The 17,243-nt window shown below is 55.4% G+C and overlaps 2 protein-coding genes across 3 annotated transcripts; one reads left to right on the top strand and one right to left on the bottom strand.

Moving 5' to 3' along the window:
- Positions 1 to 230: 230 nt before the first annotated feature.
- CACFD1 (calcium channel flower domain containing 1) lies at positions 231 to 9,773 on the top strand. Of its 2 annotated transcripts, XM_053962411.1 has the most exons (5): positions 231 to 581; positions 5,176 to 5,248; positions 5,664 to 5,789; positions 5,896 to 6,003; positions 6,391 to 9,773. In XM_053962411.1, exons 1-5 carry the CDS (start codon positions 455 to 457, stop codon positions 6,482 to 6,484), a joined length of 528 nt encoding a protein of 175 aa, XP_053818386.1. In that variant the 5' UTR covers positions 231 to 454; the 3' UTR covers positions 6,485 to 9,773. The 2 variants fall into 2 exon arrangements, with proteins under 2 accessions (XP_053818386.1, XP_053818385.1); XM_053962410.1 differs by lacking the exon at positions 231 to 581 and having other exon boundaries at positions 4,714 to 5,248.
- A 1,341-nt stretch (positions 9,774 to 11,114) lies between these two features.
- Positions 11,115 to 16,044, bottom strand: SLC2A6 (solute carrier family 2 member 6). Its single transcript, XM_053962237.1, has 10 exons — positions 15,944 to 16,044; positions 15,267 to 15,429; positions 14,691 to 14,897; positions 13,979 to 14,078; positions 13,229 to 13,440; positions 12,938 to 13,090; positions 12,542 to 12,650; positions 12,128 to 12,301; positions 11,709 to 11,854; positions 11,115 to 11,623 (listed from the first exon to the last, which is right to left on the bottom strand). The coding sequence occupies exons 1-10, from the start codon at positions 16,042 to 16,044 to the stop codon at positions 11,468 to 11,470; spliced, it is 1,521 nt and encodes a 506-aa protein (XP_053818212.1). The 3' UTR covers positions 11,115 to 11,467.
- Between the last annotated feature and the right edge of the window lie 1,199 nt (positions 16,045 to 17,243).

Here is a 17,243-nt window from a genome sequence, read left to right as displayed (position 1 = left end):
CAGTGTTCAATTCCCGTCAGTGTGAGGATTCCTGTTTCCCTTTCTGGAAAAGCAAACACTGGCTTGCCTGGATAACAACACCCAGTTGTTCCAGGGGGCATCCAGAGCTGCTGTGAGGTGCGTGGCTGTGCCTGTGCTGATGAATATGAGCAGCAGAGCTCTGCCCACAGCCTTTTAATGCGAGTGACATCAAAGCCAAAGCCCTGCCTGCTGCCGGGGGGGACCCACAATGCAGCTCGAGGCAGCCGTGGAGCAGCTCCAGGCCCGCTGGCATCACCGCTCTGCAGCCAGACACCCTCCATTGTCAGCCCTGGGGGGCCAGGCCCTGCATGGGGACACGGGGACGGGCCCAGGCCTGGCTTTAGGGGCTGTCCCCTGGGCTGGCTGGAGGAGGGGGTGACACCTGGGGGCTCAGGTGGGCAGCAGGGCGCTGAGGCCCCGGCAGCCGGGGGAGATGAGCTCGCAGGATGAGCAGTTCCCAGCAGCAGCAGCAGCAGCCCCCGAGCCAGCGGCCGCCGATGAGGGCATGACCTGGTGGTACAGGTGGCTCTGCAGGATTGCCGGGGTCATCGGGGGCATGTGTGAGTATCCCCTCCCCTCTGCGTGCCCCCTCCTGCATGACAGAGCTCCTGTCGGGGTCCTGCCACCTTTGTGGGGGTCACGTTGGCGCACGGGGGACTGTGCCACGAAGGGGTTTTGGGGTGATGGGTTGGTGCCAGCTCTGGGGGCTGGTTTGCTGTGTTTGGGGCAGAAGGGAGAGCTGTGGCTGTGCCCGGAGCAGGGTGGGTTCAGCTGCCCACGAGGGATGTGCTCTGTGCTCAACGAGCCTGCTGAACTTTGGCAGCCGGCAGCGGGGACGTCACGGGGCAATCTGCAAATCCCCGAGGTTCTTCTTGGCTATGGCACTCCCTGGCACTGATGGGAGCAGCAGCTGAGCCCTGGTGCCTGGCAGGCAAATTAGATGGATTTACTATGAGCACCAGGCTCACAGGGGTCAGGTCAGGGCTGGAAGAGTGGCCACACAGGGTTTGGTTTATCCTATTTGACTTTTGGGTGCTTATATGTTCCTACAACTTGGTTTTTTTTCCCTCCATCCTGACTGTCAGAGCATGTTTCCCATTGCTCCCGTTGCTGATTGCAGAAGGCCTTCCCGTGGGTTTTACTGAAAGTGAAGAATGGTTTTGGTTTGTGCTGTGTGCTTTTAAGGGGTTTGGTGGGACACAGAGAATGGAGCTGCAGACGCAGAGTGAGTTGGCTGAGCTCAGAATTACCTGCTGCTGAAAAAAATTTTCCCAGGGAAAGAGTCTCAGCAACTTTGCCAGAAATCAGCCTGTCCTGGAGTGCTGTTTTGCTACATTCTGTGGAGAGATTAATAGCTCTTAAAAGCAGGAGGGACTGTTATGACCGCTTAGTCTGATCTCCTGCAGAGCACAGGATGGAGAATTTCTTCTGCTTCAGGTCCACGACTTCATGTTAAACAAGAAGGTTTCTCAGCCAGTGCAATCAGCCCTGATTTATTCCATCAGCTGGAGCTTTGTGTCTGATCACCCTCTTCCCATGCCTGCTTTTTGCCTTGGGGCTGGGCTGCACAACCCTACGATGTTTTTGGAGCTGACATTTGCACCCTGTGGTATCACCGGGCAGGCTCCTGAAAGCCCTTTTTGGCCGGGCTGGTAAAACATGTGCTGCTCTCACCGTTCCATGTGCTAGGTGCTGAAATTCTGGAGGTGTGACAGGATTTGGTGGGACTGCTCTGAACACCCCGGCCTCGCCGTGCCCTGCCGGAGGCCCCCGCGCTCCTGGCCCGGCCAGCAGCCAGGAGAACCAGCTGGGAAGTGTCTGTGGAGCAGGTCCCAGGTGGGGGTTCAGAGGAGCAGCTTCTTTCCCACGGGCTGTGGCTGTAGCAGGAGCCTCAGCACTTTTCCTGCAGTTTTATCCCGTGCAGAGCTCGGGGTGATGTGGATGGAGGGTGAAGAGCTGGTGGGTCGTGCTGGTGGCACTGCCAGCCTCGTGCTACAGCAGCTCCTGAGTGGTTTGAAAGTGCAAATTTCTTCTTTTTCCCTCTCTGTCTTTGTGTTTCAAAGCAGCTGAATTATACTTGGATTATTTTCCCAACCTTTTGTTCACGGCTCTGCGACCTCGTGGCTTGTTTTTACAGGAAAGATGAGAGTTTTATGTCTTTGGGTGAGTCTGGGAGAAGCTTTTGGAAGAAGAGCCAGGTTCTTTACAGGGTTTGCCAAAGATCTGGGGAGCGACAGCTGGCTCTGGAGCCTTGACTGTCTCTTTATCAGGCAGAGAAAGAGGCACAAAATCTCCTTATGAACAGGGAAAAGGGGGATTGTGGAAAAAACAACCAGTGCCCCGTGCTACCAACATTCCTCTTCAAAATGCTGCTTGTTCAGCATCACTTTGTTGAAGGTGGATGGTTTGGAGAAGAGGTGATGAGTAAACCAGCAAGGCTGGAGTTTGCTGTTGTTCTCAGAGCTCGCTGTGAAAGAACAGAACTAATTTATAAGGATTGTGAGCAACTGGATTGTAATGCTGCTACAGGGCTGGAATATTTCTTACAGAAGGAAAAATTCCCTCAGAAAGGAAGAGAAACTTCGTTAGTGGAGGTGAGACCAGCAGACAACATCTGCCACATGCAAACACCTGCAGCCACAGCTTGCTTCAGCCAGAAAAATCCAAGGGCTGGAGCAAGAACCAGACAGACAAGGTTCAGGATCCCTTTCTGGCTCCTGCACACGCTGGCTTGGTGACCTTGGCCAAGTCCCTTCTCTCCTTGTGTTCCTGTTTGTAATGGGACGAGGAGAATCTGTGGCTTTTGTAAAACACTCTAGGAGCAAAAATAGGCTTGTGTTGAGGACAGTGACCAGCTGCTGGAAATGAATAGAGCCTTTGTAGGAAGGGTGTCCTTCCCCCCTCATTTTAGCTCCCAGTTATTTGTGCTTCCTCAGGGATTCGAGATGGGACAGCAGTTAAACAAATGGCAGAACTGTCTGTCTCCCATAGCTTACGTGCCACGGAGCATTATCTGTGTTTCAACCCTGTTGTGAGGCCTCTGTTCCAAAAGAAAATATTTTAAAAAGAAATCTTTGGCTGGGCAGGGGTGGGATCAGCTCCTGCCCCGGCAGGACAAGGATGTACCAGGCTGTGTGGGACAAGCAGCTCTGCAAAGGAGACCCAAGGTCACCAAGTTGTTCTGTGGCTGTTGGCAGCAGCTCTGGGGGCAGTGCTCCTGTGATCCTAAACCTTTGACTCCTTTCCTGCTGCTCCTGCTGACGTGGGGCTTGCTCAGCTCTGCTTCCTGGGTCATTAGTCCTCTGGCAACCAGGCTGGTTGCTGAGCCAGGACTGCTGCAGGGACACTGTGCTGCAGGGTTGTTTTGGAGTGTTTGGGGACAAAACCAAACCAGAAACCTGGCAAAACAACCCCTGGTTGGTTTGATTAGGAAAAAAAAAAAAAAAACCCAAACAAAAAAACAAAACAAAACAAAAAAAACCCACAAAAAAACCCAAAACAAAACAAAAGAAACCAACAAAAAACACACAACAACTTGCTTGGAAAAGAACATTCTGCTTCCCTTGGTTTGTTGTGTGGTGGAGACCTGCTGGGAACTGCCTGGAGCTCTGTGCTCTGCTATGCTGCTCAGCAAGGCAGGGTCCTGCCCCAGCCCTGGCTGTGTTTTGGGGATAGCTGAGAGGTTTTGCTGCTCTGCTAATTATAAAGTGTCAGAAAGTGACTCAGCATTATTGTCAGGAATGTCATTTCCTGGGGGACAACGAATGCCACGAACCTGGGGTGCTTCCCCCGAGCTCCTTTTCCATCAGCATCTAAAGATTTGGTGGTCACAGGGAATTAGAGCCCCCTGGTTTGGGCCCTGCTCTCCATGCTGCCCACAGCTCCCAGGAATCCTGCTTGCCATTGCTCCTCTCCAGCTGTTTGCACCTGAACAGATCATCCCACCCCCGTGCCTCAGTTTCCCCTGCAGTGTGGGGACACTGACACCGGAACCTGTGGGATGGTGGGGTGAGAAGTGCCCTTGGAGCATGGATATTAGCACATCCTCTGGAATATCCCCTTTGCTAGCTGATCTTGTTCTTACAGGATTCTCCAAAAGATTTTGGGTCCTGTGGACTTAGTTCTAGGAAGTGTTAAAAAAGAATGTTTTTTGGTATTTCCTAAGACCAGGAGGTCATTTGCTCATGGGATGACCTTCAATCTGTCCTGTCATTGCCTGTAATTCTGCTTCCCAGCCTGGTAAACAACTATTTTTAAAGGAACTTTGAGGATTCAGCAGTGACTGCTTAAAGGAAACCTTGCAAGCATGTGCCAGGCTTTTGAAGGTCAGGGCTGCTCACAGCAGCTCTGCTCAGGGATCCCCTCAGCAGACACCCAAAATCCTCAATCCAGGGCTGGTCTCATCCTCAGAGAGGGACTCTGCTGCTGTCCATCATCCCCAAGACAGCCTTTAAAGGCTATAGAATCCATTTTAGCTGGAGTTTTGCAGTGTGATGTTGTTTGCTGAGCGGGTCTCCTCGGGCTCGAGTTCCCGGTGCCAGCTCTGGCCCTGGCAGAGGGAAGGGGCCGTATCAGGTGCCGGGAACACTCTGCAAGTTTAATGAGGCAGCAGGGAGGTGGATGCAGCTCAGCTTGGTCACTGCTGCCTGGTTCCTCTCCCTGAGTTACAGAGCCAGGAGCACTGGGGTTATTTTGGGCTTTATTAATTTCCTTTGGTATCAGCAGAGACCCAAACTCTGCCCATTTCTGGTGAAGCTGCACAGGACCAGCAGTGAGGCTGGTTCAGAGGCTGGGTTCACCTCTGCTGTATTTATTATTTTCCTGTGTGCAAGTCATGTTTCTGCTGAACTTGCCCTGTGCTGCTCAGAGGTGGAACCTGCTGGCACTGCTTTTCTACCTTGGCACATAAAATCCAGGTGCACGTCCTGGACTCCATGTGGAACAAAATGTTGTTCTACACAAGGGAAATAATTGTTGGAATAGCACTTGGAACAAAAGGATACCAGAGGAGGGCTCTTTTCTGCATTCCAGGCTCCTTTTGGGCCACCAGACCTTTCCACCCATCATCCTGTGCTGCCCTGCAGTGCCCACAGGTGCTGGCCAAGGGCATACAGGGTTGGTCATGGTGGTCACTGAAATCCTCTTTCTTTCCAGCCTGTGCCTTTGCTGGTCTCTGGAACTGTGTCACCATCAACCCCCTGAACATTGCAGCCGGCGTGTGGATGATGTGAGCAGGGTTTCTTTCCATTTTCCTGCTGGGAGGGAGGTATTGTTAACCACACCCACGGAGGGGGGCAAAGCTTGGGCAGTGGATGGGAGTGAAACATCCTTCAGGCTCTGGGAACTGCCAGATCTTGCTCCATCAGGCAGGTTGAGATCCTAGGTTTATTCTGTTTATATTATTTCTTCATGCATTCTTAGGTAAATACTGAGATACCCTTGTCCAAAATAAGTCTGGGGCAGCAGGGCTTGGAAATTTGGAAATTATCAAGAAGTGGGGGGAGCAGAGCAGGGCCCAGCCTCACCATTCCCTCCACCTGCACGGAGCATGGAATGTCAGCTCTCTGTGGGCCTGGGGGGCATTGCTGACCCCCACTCTGGGGACTAAAAGCAGGATTAACCCTGGTTTGCTCTCTCTGGAGGCTCAACGCCTTCGTCCTGTTCCTGTGCGAGGCCCCTTTCTGCTGCCAGTTCATCGAGTTCGCCAACGCCGTGGCCGCCAGGGCCGACAGGCTGCAGGCCTGGCAGAAAGCAGCTTTCTACTGCGGGTGAGGATGCTCCTGGGGGCTGATGGTGGGCACATCCCGGGGAAAGAACATCCCCGCATCCCGCGGGCAGCGGGGCCCTGCTCTGAGGGCCGCCCCTGTCTTGCAGGATGGCCGTGTTCCCCGTCATGCTCAGCCTGACGCTCACCACGCTCTTGGGCAACGCCATCGCCTTCGCCACCGGGGTGCTCTACGGCCTGTCGGCCCTTGGAAAGAAGTAAGAGAGGTCCAGCTGCTCGTGGAGGGCAGGGAAGGGGGAGATGGAGCTCCAGGCCTTGCCTCATCTGCCTCCCTGAGGCTCTGCTTTCCTCTTGCCCGAACCGTGCTGAGGTGTGAACGCGGCCAGGGAAAATCTCCCTCGCCTCGGAGCCCTGGGAGGGAAGGTCCCGGGGGCTGCTGAAGCTCTGAGGTTTGGGAGTTCTGAGGGTCCCGCTCTTCTTTCTGCAGCTGTTGGGTGGATGAGCCCAGCTCTGGGGCAGAGAGCAGCTTTGGGGGGTGGAGAGGGCCAGCAAGAGTGGTTTGACCCCTGGAATCCCTTGGCACGAGAGGCAGGCCCCAGCTGGGACAATCCCTGCCATCCCCACGCTGTCCCTTCTCTCCACAGGGGAGATGCCATTTCCTACGCCCGCATCCACCAGCAGCAGAAGCAGATGGATGAAGAGAAGCTCACAGGGAGCCTGGAGGGACAGGCTCTCTGAAGGGCACGAGCTCGGGGTAGCATCTCCTGGACACTGAGATGGTGAAGATGAGGAAATCCACTCTGCCCTTCCGTCTGTCCTCTCCACTCCCTGCTGCACCACGATTGCCCTGGACACTGCAGCAACTGGAAATCTCAGGGGCTGGGGCAGGCTGTGTCCTCTCCTCACACCAGCAGCCAGACCTCAGCACGTCACTCCTTCTCTCCTCAGCCCTCAACCCAAACAGTGCTCCTATTTTTTAATATTTTCTTTTCTTTTTGCTGCAGAGGTGCTGGCTCTCTGAGTGCTGCTTTCCCAGCCTTTTTTTTTTTTTGGACTGCCCTCTGGATGGGTGAGGAGGGACAGAGGACCTGCCAGTGCAGGTTCCACGTGTTTAGGAACACTCCCTGGGATGGCCCTTCCCAGGTACAACACCTAACCCAGGGTTTGCAAAACCCCCTGGTGCTTAAGCTTGGTCTTCTTCCACTATTTTAATTATGGGACCAAGCACTGGAGGCATCACTGCACGGGAAAGGATTTCCTGCAAAAAACCCATCTAAAGATAAAATCCATCTCTGCAGGGGAGCTGCCAGAGCTGCTGGGCAGGTCCTGGGACCTCCAAAGCACAGTCCCTGCTTCCTCTGGATACAGCTGCAGGCAGTGACTGCCATTTACTTGAATTATGAGAATTAATTACTTTGTCTTAATAAGGGCACTTTTCTTAAGCTTCACTCTTTTACTGGGGCAGAAGGGAACAATATTTGCTGTACCACAGCTGAAAAGGATGTTGTTTCTTGAGCCAAGTGGGATTTTTTGCTGGTGTGAGGGTCACTGATGTGCAGGAGCATTCCTGCCTTGTGAGCCTGGGACTCTGCTCCTGCATCCCTCTGTGGAGGTACCTGCTCTGCTTGCCTGGTACAGCCTTTGTCTTTGGGATTGTGGTTTTTTACATCAATCCTGAGCTGGCTTTGTATGGGAAGGTGGCACAACTTCCCTGTGCAAACAGAGAGGAGGCTGCACCATTTCAGTGTGGACAGCTGGGATGTTTTACTTTGCTATTCCAGGCTCTTTCTGTGGTTTTCACATTGTACTTTCTGTTTACTTTGTACCATGCAGTACAAAACTGCTCACTAAGTCTAGATCCCCCTCTTCTCATCCCAGTTTGTCACGGGGATTTTAATTTATTTGATTTTATATGGTTGCTTTTTGTTTTGATTAGGAAAAAGGGGAATAATTTTTTTCTAGTTATTTAAGTACTTTGATGGGACTCATTTTCTCTGGATATAGGAGAAGGGAGTGCTCTGTTTCCTGTCCTTCACAGGGCAGCCTCATTTCACCAGGGGTCTCTGAGAACAGGGAGAACCCTGGCTGCTGCAGAATCCCATTTCAGCCTTCAGAGTATTTCTCAGACTCTTCAAAAAACCTGTGCTGTCCTTTGACCCCTTTGTCTTGTTCTGGGCCACAAGCTTGACAAACTGTGTTTTCCCCCTCTTCTGGGAGAGAAAAGGGAGGAAAATTGGGCTGTAACTGCTGGATTGGGACAGCCACTAGCACTCTGTGTCCCTGTTTGAATCCTTGGGTACAGAGGGGTTGTGCTGTGCTCTGAGAAACGCTGCTGGAGGCCAGTGCTGTCTGTCAGAGGGGTCTGTCCATGCTGAAAACTCTCCTTAGACCCTGCCCTTCCTCAAGCTGCCAGCTCCTGTGAGCTGCTGCTTCTTCCTCAGGAGCTGTCAGGATTCTCACCAGTCAGGATTTCCAGAGGCCCCTGCCTCTGGATTTGGGCACCCTTTTTGTGCAAAGCCCCTTTCCCCCCACCTTTCAGCTGGGGTTGCTCCAACACCCCTTGTCTGGGACGCAGAGCAGGCACCACCAGCCTGGATTTTTTCCATCAAGGCAGCTTTTTTCCCTCAAAGCTGTGCTGGTTTGGAGCCCCCAGCCCTTGGCTGATCCCTGGTGCTGGATACAATGCAGGGGCCATTGGCCCACAGCCTCCTGCTGCCTGCAGGGATGGATGAATGTGGGAACAACCTCTGGGTGCTGGTGCTGCCTCAGGAATGGGCACGTGCTTTGATTTCAGGGGGGTGTGGGGAGTTCTGTAGTGTTTAGTAGAGGAATGTTGCACACTGATGCATGTCGATGTCTCTGGTAGTGGCAGCTTTGCTCTGTGAGTAGTTCTGCAGTAGCTTTAGTGTCAGGAGGCCAAAGGCAAAGCAGAGCTCAAGGGCTGAGACTTGCAGGGTGGGACCCTCATCTGCCTCTCCTCCTGCCATGGTCCCTGGGGCTGGGGCAGGTGGGTTCTGCTCCAGGGCACCTGCAGGGTCCACCCTGCTCCCTTGGCACCGAGGCAGAAGTCCCAGCAGTGCTGTCACAGTGTTTTGTGGCAGCAGGGTCTGACCCTGGGGCAGAGGCAAGGGGGAAATCTGCATCAATCTGCCATCAGGAACGGGCAGCAAAGCTCAGCCCCGAGCTGAAAATGGGCCTCAGGGGCTCCCCTGAAAGAGCTGAGCTGCAACCTTTGGCCACAGTGCTTGAAGTGTCTGTGCCTGTCACCACTGGAGGTGTCTCAGATCCATGCTCCAAGGGTGGTGACTCCTGCAGGGGCCTGTCTGGAGTGGGAACCCTTGGGAATTTTGGCTGTCTGATGCAGCTGGAACCAAGCCAGATGCTGCCAGCATTGCAGACAGGCTTGTGATAGCATCTGTGGCTTGTAGGAGCTGTAGTGACAGTCAGTGGATGGTCTCACCTCCATGTGGGCCCGTTTGGTGGAGATAGGAAGGAGCTTTAGAGTAGAGTAGCATCACAGTAGTTAAATGCCAGTGCATGGTGGTTGTTAGTTGTGTTTAGAAGCACCCTCGGGGTGCTTGGAGCTGTGCAAGGACAAATGAAGTTCAAACCCTGCTCTGGAGGTTTCACAGGCTCAACCCAAGCCCTGCTGAGGGCATCCAGGCCGGATGGCTGATCCACAGGGGCTCTGTGGGGCACGGTCTGCTCTCCAGGCCTTGGAAAGGAGATGATGTGAGGGCTCAGGGAGGGGTGACACGCTGAGCACAGTGAGCTGTTGGCACCAAGAGTGGAAGGAGCTCTGGGGAGCAGTGGCCTGTCACACACCAGTCACCAGGGCTGCATTTATGCACTGTGCCACTCTTCCACGCCTCTGCCACTCGTGCGTGGCAGCTCCGTGTCCCCTGGGGCTGCCCACGGGGCGTGAAGAGCAGGGCAGAGCTCGCTGCTCTGGGCAGGAGCTGCTTCTGCAGCACCCATTGATTCTCTGTGTGTGCAGTGAATAAAAACACCATTCTACCTCTGGAAAGGGCCACTGTGATTTCTCACACTCCAAACCTTGTAGCAAAAGCCCTGGGACTCGCTGTGCTGAAGGAAGGAGGTCACTCAGAAAATGCTCCTCCAGTGAGGTTCTCTCAGGAGCTGAAGAGTCCAACCTCGTTTCCTAGTGGGGCATTTCCTCCTTAGGCTGAGCCCTGGGAAGCTCAATTCATCTCTGTCATTTTTTCCTCAGGAAAAAACATCCACTCTCTTCAGGGAAGGGTTTCACTGAAGTGAAGATATCAAGACCTGGTCCATAGCCATGTGAGAAAGAGAATGCTCGAGCACAGGGCTGCCAGAAATCCTGATCTTCAGAAAGTCAGTGGAAACCAGAGGCTCTTGAGACCTCTTGTAGCCAGGCCATGCTTAGAAAAAGTTGTGTTCAAGCCAGGGCTGAACATCTTTCTGGAAAAGGGTCTCAGCAGCAAAGGGTAGGTTTAATACTGAATGTTTTCTGTTTTTTTTATTTTGGCCCACCACTTTCCCTCTGTCCTGGGCTGTTTTAAATTAATGCTGTGATAAAGCACATCTTCTCTTAGGTGATTTCTCATCTCCTGCTGCAGGAGATCAGAATGGCAGCTGGCACATCTGGAGGGCTGTCTCAAACACGCTGTTTTACCCCCTGCTTCCTCGGGACAGCAGGCTGAATGTCCCAGGAGCAGCCCTCAGGCTGCCAAGTGCATTTCAGGAGCTTGGACAAATGCTTGGGCACATCATGTCCCAGCTCAGCCTTTGTGCTTCTGCCCTTTTGGGAGGAGTCAGGTTGGACTGAGCAAGGCCATTTGTTCCTCACAGCCATAACCACCTCCTGCAGCCGTGTTTTACCTCGGGTTAGCTCTAAAAAATAATTATGAAAGGTTCTTAATCTTGCAGCACACACAGGAAAGGGGTAAGACTGGTTTGCTACTAACTATGCAGTTGAAATCTCAAAGTGATAGAGGTGGAGGCACATCCACCTCCCTCTTTGTGGGTCAAACCCCACCCCAGCACAAAGTGTTGTCAGTACTCACTGTGTCTTTCCCACAGGGAATCACTTGCACTACAGCTGGATGTTTGTCTGTTCCCATTCTTTTGTCCTGGGTTTTCTTTGTGAACTGTATTTGGTCTTATTCATTAGGCTTCTAGTGTAATGTGTGTTTTTAGAGCAATAAAACGTGGCAGTTTTTTTATACAAAAGGTCTGGCTCTGCCTCTTTCACAGTCCTTGAGTGCCTGGGTCTCCTCTGGGGAGCTGCAGGCTGCTGTGGTCCCCTTGCCACAGTCCTGCTCTGCCTCTCCCATCCCTCCCTTCTCTGCAAATCAAGGCAATGTCTTGCAGAAGGAGGCAAAACTGTTTTATTCTTGCAGCTACATGATGAGCTTTTGCCAGAACAGCTCCAGCTGTAAACTCAGCTCCAGCCAAGCCCTCGGGCTGCTGAGCAAAGGGCAACCATGGTCTCCTGTCCACACTGTTATTCTTCCAGGACACCTTTATCTCCAGCCTGGCCCTGCTGGTGACCTGCTCCCATCCCAAGGGTTGACAGGTAGTGTTGTGTGACAGGAGGAGAAGGTAAAGTTCCAGCTGGCAACTTCTTCAGCCAGAGCAAGATGATCATTGGTGCCCCTTCCTCTCCCACAGGGAGCTCCAGCCTCCACTTCCAGCAGCACAAGTTTGCTTTGCCCTCAGCCTGGGCAAGGGCAGCTCCTACCTCAGGAATGACCTCCGGCCAGTCCTGAAAAAGGCCTCGATCTGCTCCAGGGACCTGCCTTTGGTTTCAGGGACACAGCAGCCTGTGAATAAGATGTTCCCAGCACTGATGACAGCGAAGAACAGGAAGGGCACCTCGAGGCCGAAGGCGTTCTGGAAAGCGGGGCAGAAAGCAGCTGTGAGCTGGTGCAGAGGGGGGCTGAGGAGGGGCTGCTGACACCCCCTGGGCAGTACCCACCACGACTGGGAGGAAGAACTGGGTCAGGGTGAAGGCTGTCAGCCAGCTCACGACCACACAGAGGCCTGAGGCGACCCCACGGGCTTTGAGAGGGAGGATCTCCGACATCAACAGCCAAGTGATGGGGCCCCAGCCCATGGCGTAACCTGCAGGGGAGGAGGGCAAGGGGGCCAGGCTTTGAAGGTCACTGAGGAGAGCAGAAGAGCCCTGAGCAATCCTGCCCTGCAACCACAGCAATCATTATCCCTCCCATTCGTGTCATTCCTCAAAGTGACTTCAGATGCCACCTTTCTTGCTCTTCCAGGGACATCTGCCTCCCTTCCACCTCCAAACCCAATCTCCTTGCTCCACATCACCCTGCCTTGGATGAGAAACACCCTCCCCTGGCTGGTGGCCAGTCCTGTGCTCTCTGCACCTACCCATGATGAAGAACATGGTTCCCAGGAGAGGGATGAGGGTGATGTAGTTTGTTGGCTCAGCAGGGAGGTTGGCAGAGCTCACCAGGGTGGTGTTGGCCACGGTGCCGTTGTGAGAAGCTGGCACAAAGTGGATGTAGAGCCCCATGGTCAGGTTGGAGACCAACATGACACCAGCTGTGGAGAGAGGCAGCAGCACAGTGAGAATGATGGGTGAGTGATCATCTCCATGCCAAGCTCCTGGGAATGCCCCTGCTGAGGAGCTGAACCACCACCAAGGGAAAGAGACTTCCCTGCCTCCCTTCCTGAGCCCTGTAGGGCTGAAGTTTCCACTCCTGCACACTCGCAGAGCTCCTGAAAATCCCCCAATAAGAGCTTCCCTTGGGAAGACAGTGGGAGAAGTGGTGAGAGCCATACCTGATACAAACAGGAGAATCTTCCTCCCAGCTTTGTCCATGGACACAGCAGCAATGGCCACCGCGGACAGACGCACCAGGCCAACCAGAGCTGCATCGTACTCTGCTTTCTGCAAAAAACCAGTGGGGAAGCTGAGCTGGGGGAAGGGGCAGCTGCCTACAGCTGCTGATGACTTGGCCAAGGCTGTTCTCCCAGTAGGAAACTGGAGATGATGAGCCTGCACTCAGAGGAGGAGCAGGGACACAGTGGGGCCAGTCCTGCTCCCCATCCTCCCTCAGCCTTTTGCAAGGCAGGTCCTTTAAAAAAGGGTTTTATGTCTGTAGGGAAGTGGGAGCATTGGGCAACCCTCAGTGAAGGCCCAGGCAGCCCGAGCAGGAGCTGAAGCCCAGGGCTCACCAGGATGACAGATGTTCTCTTGAATATTGGCTGCAGGTACACGAGGATGCAGGTGACCCCCGAGAGCTGCTGCAGGAACCTCATTCCCCCCGCGATCAGGATGGGCTTGTAAAGGAAGGGGTCCTTGAGCTCAGCACAGGAAACCCGACGGCTCTGGAGGGGACAAATGCAGAAACACAAAGTGAGAACACCTCTGGAAACCATCTGGCATCCAGAGGGTGGCTCAGGAGTTGCTCAGGGGATGGATTTTGCGGTTTTCATGTTACATTTCCCTGTGCTGAGCTTCCTCACCTGCTTCCTCAGGCTGTCCTTGATCTGCTCGTACTCCCGGCCATAATCTGTGTCCTCACCCCGCAGCCAGCACAGGGAGCCCAGAGCCTCCTCCTCCTTGCCCTGGGAGAGCAGGAACCGGGGCGAGTTGGGCATGAAGCAGAGCAGGAGGACCATGGCAAGCACCGGCACCTCCCCGGCCACGGCCAGCCAGCGCCAGTCCAGGACCAGCCCTGCCAGAGCAGCACAGTTAGGGGAAAAACACTCAGGAATGGGTGTCCTGGCCTTGCCTCCATCTGGGCACCCCAATAATTTCATTTAATAAACCCAGCAGGAAAAATAGTCATAATTAAAAAAAAAAATATTTTGAATGTATTCTCTCTTATCACAGCAGCATTTCCAGCAGTATGATATGGGGAAATGCCAGCAAATCTGGGAGTATCCTGCTGCAGCCAGGGCATGTGCTGGCAGGTGATGCACAGGGATATCTTTGTGTGCTGCCCTTCAGCCCTGGCAAAACCTCATCAGGACCTGGGTCTGCGGGCACAGCGATGGCCACAGGTCCATGTGGGCTCCATCTGGATTCGTCCCTCAGAGCACACACACCAGGGCACGGGGCATGAATGACCCTGTCCAGCCCCCCCTGTCCAGCACAGCTGTGGTGGTGGGTATGAGGGCAACAAGCCCTCACCTGCTGAGAAGGTTGTTTATTTTAAACTCCCCCTCCCCACAGTGTTGCTCTGGACACTGGGACACCACGGAGATACTTGCCCAGAGCGTACAGGACGAGGGAGCCCAGCACTGCCATGATCTGGGGACAGGCACCCAGCATCCCCCTGATCCCCGGGTGGGAGATCTCCGAGATGTAAACCTGGACAGGGACAACACACACTTCACGGAGCTGCACCATCCCCTTGTCACCCGCTGCTCCTGCCCTCTGTCACCTCACAGTCACACCCTGTGACTAGAGGAAACCCAAATTGCTGGGGAATTGCCCTCTCGGGGTGGGGAGCTGATGGGTCCAGCTGCATCTGGCCAGAGGAGAGGACAGCCTGGCCGGCAGCACCACTTCCCTCCTCCCCGCTGTGTGCGAGAAGTGCTCCAGTGCCTCCGTTACTGGAAAGAGGTGCCCTGCTGTTACTCAACTCCTGCCTTCCCCTCTGTGTGAAACACGAGCGTGGTGTTTGGGAGGAAATAACTGCTGGGAGGAGCAGGGGCCGAGGACCTGCCTTGTCTTTCCTGCAGGCGAGGAAGTCCAGCACCAACAGCGGGCACACCCTCCCCAGCCCTGGTGCTGACCTGCTGCATCCTCCCCATCCCCGCTCGCCCAGACACAGCCCTGGGGCTCTGCTGATGCCTCCGGAAAGCAGCGAGGTGCCCCAGCATCATCCCCCAGCTCATCCAGGGCACCACAGCACCTCCTGCCCTTCCACCCCCAGCCCGGCCTCAGCACCTGCTGCCCTGCATTCCCCTGGCACATTACCGGGATGGAGGCGGAGGTCACTCCGCCGGCATAGCCCGTCAGCACCCGGCCCAGCAGCAGCATCCAGAGGCCCTGGGCTCCGGCCAGCAGCGCGTATCCCAGCGCCGAGGGCAGAGCCGAGAACATGATGCTCAGCTTGCGGCCCAGGCAGTCGTTGAGCAGCATCGTGCTGAGCCCGCCCGCCGCCGCTCCCAGCGTGAACACCGACTGCGGGGCATGCAGAGAGAGGGGCTGTGTGAGCCTGGCATCCCGCCGGGCATCCCCCGGCTCTGCCCCCATCCTGCCCCCCAGCACCTTACCCCGAACTAGAGCACTGTGTGAGCCCGGCTCTGCCCACTCTGCCCGCAGCGTGGCAGGGATAACCCCGCTCCTTACCCCGAACCAGGGCGCTGTGTGAGCCCGGCTCTGCCCGCAGCCTGGCAGGGATAACCCCGCTCCTTACCCCGAACCAGGGCGCTGTGTGAGCCCGGCTCTGCCCGCAGCGTGGCAGGGATAACCCCGCTCCTTACCCCGAACCAGGGCGCTGTGTGAGCCCGGCTCTGCCCGCAGCCTGGCAGGGATAACCCCGCTCCTTACCCCGAACCAGGGCGCTGTGTGCTGGTCCAGCCTCAGCGCAGGGCTGGGATGAGCCTCCAGGGCAGGGATGACGGGGGAGGGATAAACCAGGGCGAAGCCGAAGCTGAAGTTGCCCAGGACAGCGGCAAACACAGCCAGGTAGAGCCGCTTGTTGTGGAGGCTCCTGAGGGAGGCACGGAGAGACACGCACGTGTTGGGTGCCAGCAGAAACTTAAACCTGCTTCCCCCAGCCTTTGCCGAGGCTCTGGTGGCACCCACGGAGGGATTTTCCTGGGGAATTGCTCTGCGCTGGTGGGGTTTCTCTGTGTTAGTGCTTCTCTCTGTGCCAGGCAGTTTTCAGGGGGTTCAACAAAGCAACAAAAGCAGAAGCTGGAGCTGGGTGGCCCCACAGACCGAGCGGCAGCCGGTTCATCCCAGCAGAGCAAGGAAAAGGTTCTTTCAAAGCCCCCCTGGTCCCCAGCAGGACTTCTTGCCCCCATAGGAGTCACACAAACCCATCAGGTTTCCAAGTGGGCTCATCCAGCCACCTTGGGCAGGATGAAATCCCGTCTCAAAGCAGCTCAGCAATGGCAGGAATATGGAACAGCTCTTCCCCCAGCTCCCCCCATCCCACTGCCCTCGGGATGGGGGGCACAGCCCAACCTCTGCCCACCCTGCGGCCCCAGCCTGCTCCTCACCTCAGGTACTCCTTGTCGAGCCTCCGGGCAGTGCTCTCGGGGAAGGTGCGGTACGAGGAGCTCGTTTTCCTGACGAGGGGCTCGCGGTCCCTGTGCTCCATGGCCGTGCGCTGCTGCGCCCGGGGCGGATGCTGGGGCTGCCCAGGGGAAGGGGAAGAAGAGGCAGCTGAAAGCGAAAGGGGAGAGGCTGCCTGGCGTTGCCTAATCAGAGAAATCTGTGCCTCGTGGGCTTACACCCGGCTGCCCCTCAGCAGGAAACTGGGTGGGGGGGGTGGAAAACCAGCAGGAGGAGAGCCACGGGGTGACTGCGATGGTGACAGAGGCGTCCTGTGGTCTTCACCCTGCCCAGCCCCACGGACACCAAACCCTCCCCCTGCAGTGACACTTGCAGGGATGGTCCTCACAGAAACACAGCAGAAACATCCCTTTGCTAAGGCCACGTCTCTCCCATTGAGGAACTGGTACCAGTCAGACCGGCCCAGTGCTGCCTCTGTTTACAAGGGAAAATTCCATCTGTGGGAGCCTCCAGAGCCACCCTGGGAAAGGGTTTCCAGTGTAGAACAGAGGTGGGGAAGAGGCAGGAGAGGAAAGCAGAGGGAGGTGAGCATGGAGTGGGCACAAGGAGCAGGGGACAGGGATGAAGGGCAGTGATGAGGATGGAAATGGGAGAGCAGCACCTCTGCCACAAGGGGTGGGCCCCAGGCTGCCCATGGGTGCATTTGCCCCCTCGCCCTGCTCCCCCCAACCCCTCAGGGCTCTGTGGGCAGTGTTGTGCTGGGACATCTGCAGGTCCAAACTCATGCTGTGGGAAAGGGCTTAGTCTGTGTCTTGCTAGCTCTGAACCAGAGCCACTTGAATTTAATTATCACAAGCTCTGTTTCCCCAAACTACTGCAGTGCTCCTCTTGTTTCCATCATTCCCCTTGGCCCCTGGTGCTTTTTGGAACACGTAGATGGTTTCTGCACCCCCGAGTCTGTGTGGGGGCTGCGGGGACACCTCAGGAGCTGCTGTGTCTTCCCTCTGCACAAGCTGGTTCTCCTTCTGCAGCCACCAAGAGCTGCCTTTACTGTCTGAGCCTGCAGGGGATTTACAGCTGACTCAGGCACTCGGGGCTCTGATTTCCCCGTAGGAAGAAAGGTCATGGATTGGTGGGACAGAGGGGTGGGCAGGACAGTTCATCCAAAAACATTTCAGCTCTGTGTTGGTCTGAGCAGGGAGGTCACAACAGACCTGGAGCTGGTCCCTGTGACCACAGCTCCCCTTCCATCAGCAGGCACCATCAGTTTCCTCCCTTGCTTGC

Source organism: Vidua chalybeata, chromosome 21, assembly GCF_026979565.1.
Source record: "Vidua chalybeata isolate OUT-0048 chromosome 21, bVidCha1 merged haplotype, whole genome shotgun sequence".
Classification (NCBI taxonomy): domain Eukaryota; kingdom Metazoa; phylum Chordata; class Aves; order Passeriformes; family Viduidae; genus Vidua; species Vidua chalybeata.
Note: the sequence above shows the minus strand (reverse complement) of the source record. Positions and strands in the feature narration are given on the sequence as shown.

Coding starts and splice junctions, on each gene's coding strand:
- CACFD1 (XM_053962410.1), top strand. CDS start 4,956: ATGTGGAACAAAATGTTGTTCTACACAAGGGAAATAATTGTTGGAATA. Junction 5,249..5,663: donor GCAGCCGGCGTGTGGATGAT/GTGAGCAGGGTT, acceptor CTCTCTCTGGAG/GCTCAACGCCTTCGTCCTGT. Junction 5,790..5,895: donor AAAGCAGCTTTCTACTGCGG/GTGAGGATGCTC, acceptor CCTGTCTTGCAG/GATGGCCGTGTTCCCCGTCA.
- SLC2A6 (XM_053962237.1), bottom strand. CDS start 16,044: ATGGAGCACAGGGACCGCGAGCCCCTCGTCAGGAAAACGAGCTCCTCG. Junction 14,079..14,690: donor TGACCTCCGCCTCCATCCCG/GTAATGTGCCAG, acceptor GTCCCTGTCCAG/GTTTACATCTCGGAGATCTC. Junction 12,651..12,937: donor AGAGAACATCTGTCATCCTG/GTGAGCCCTGGG, acceptor GGTTTTTTGCAG/AAAGCAGAGTACGATGCAGC.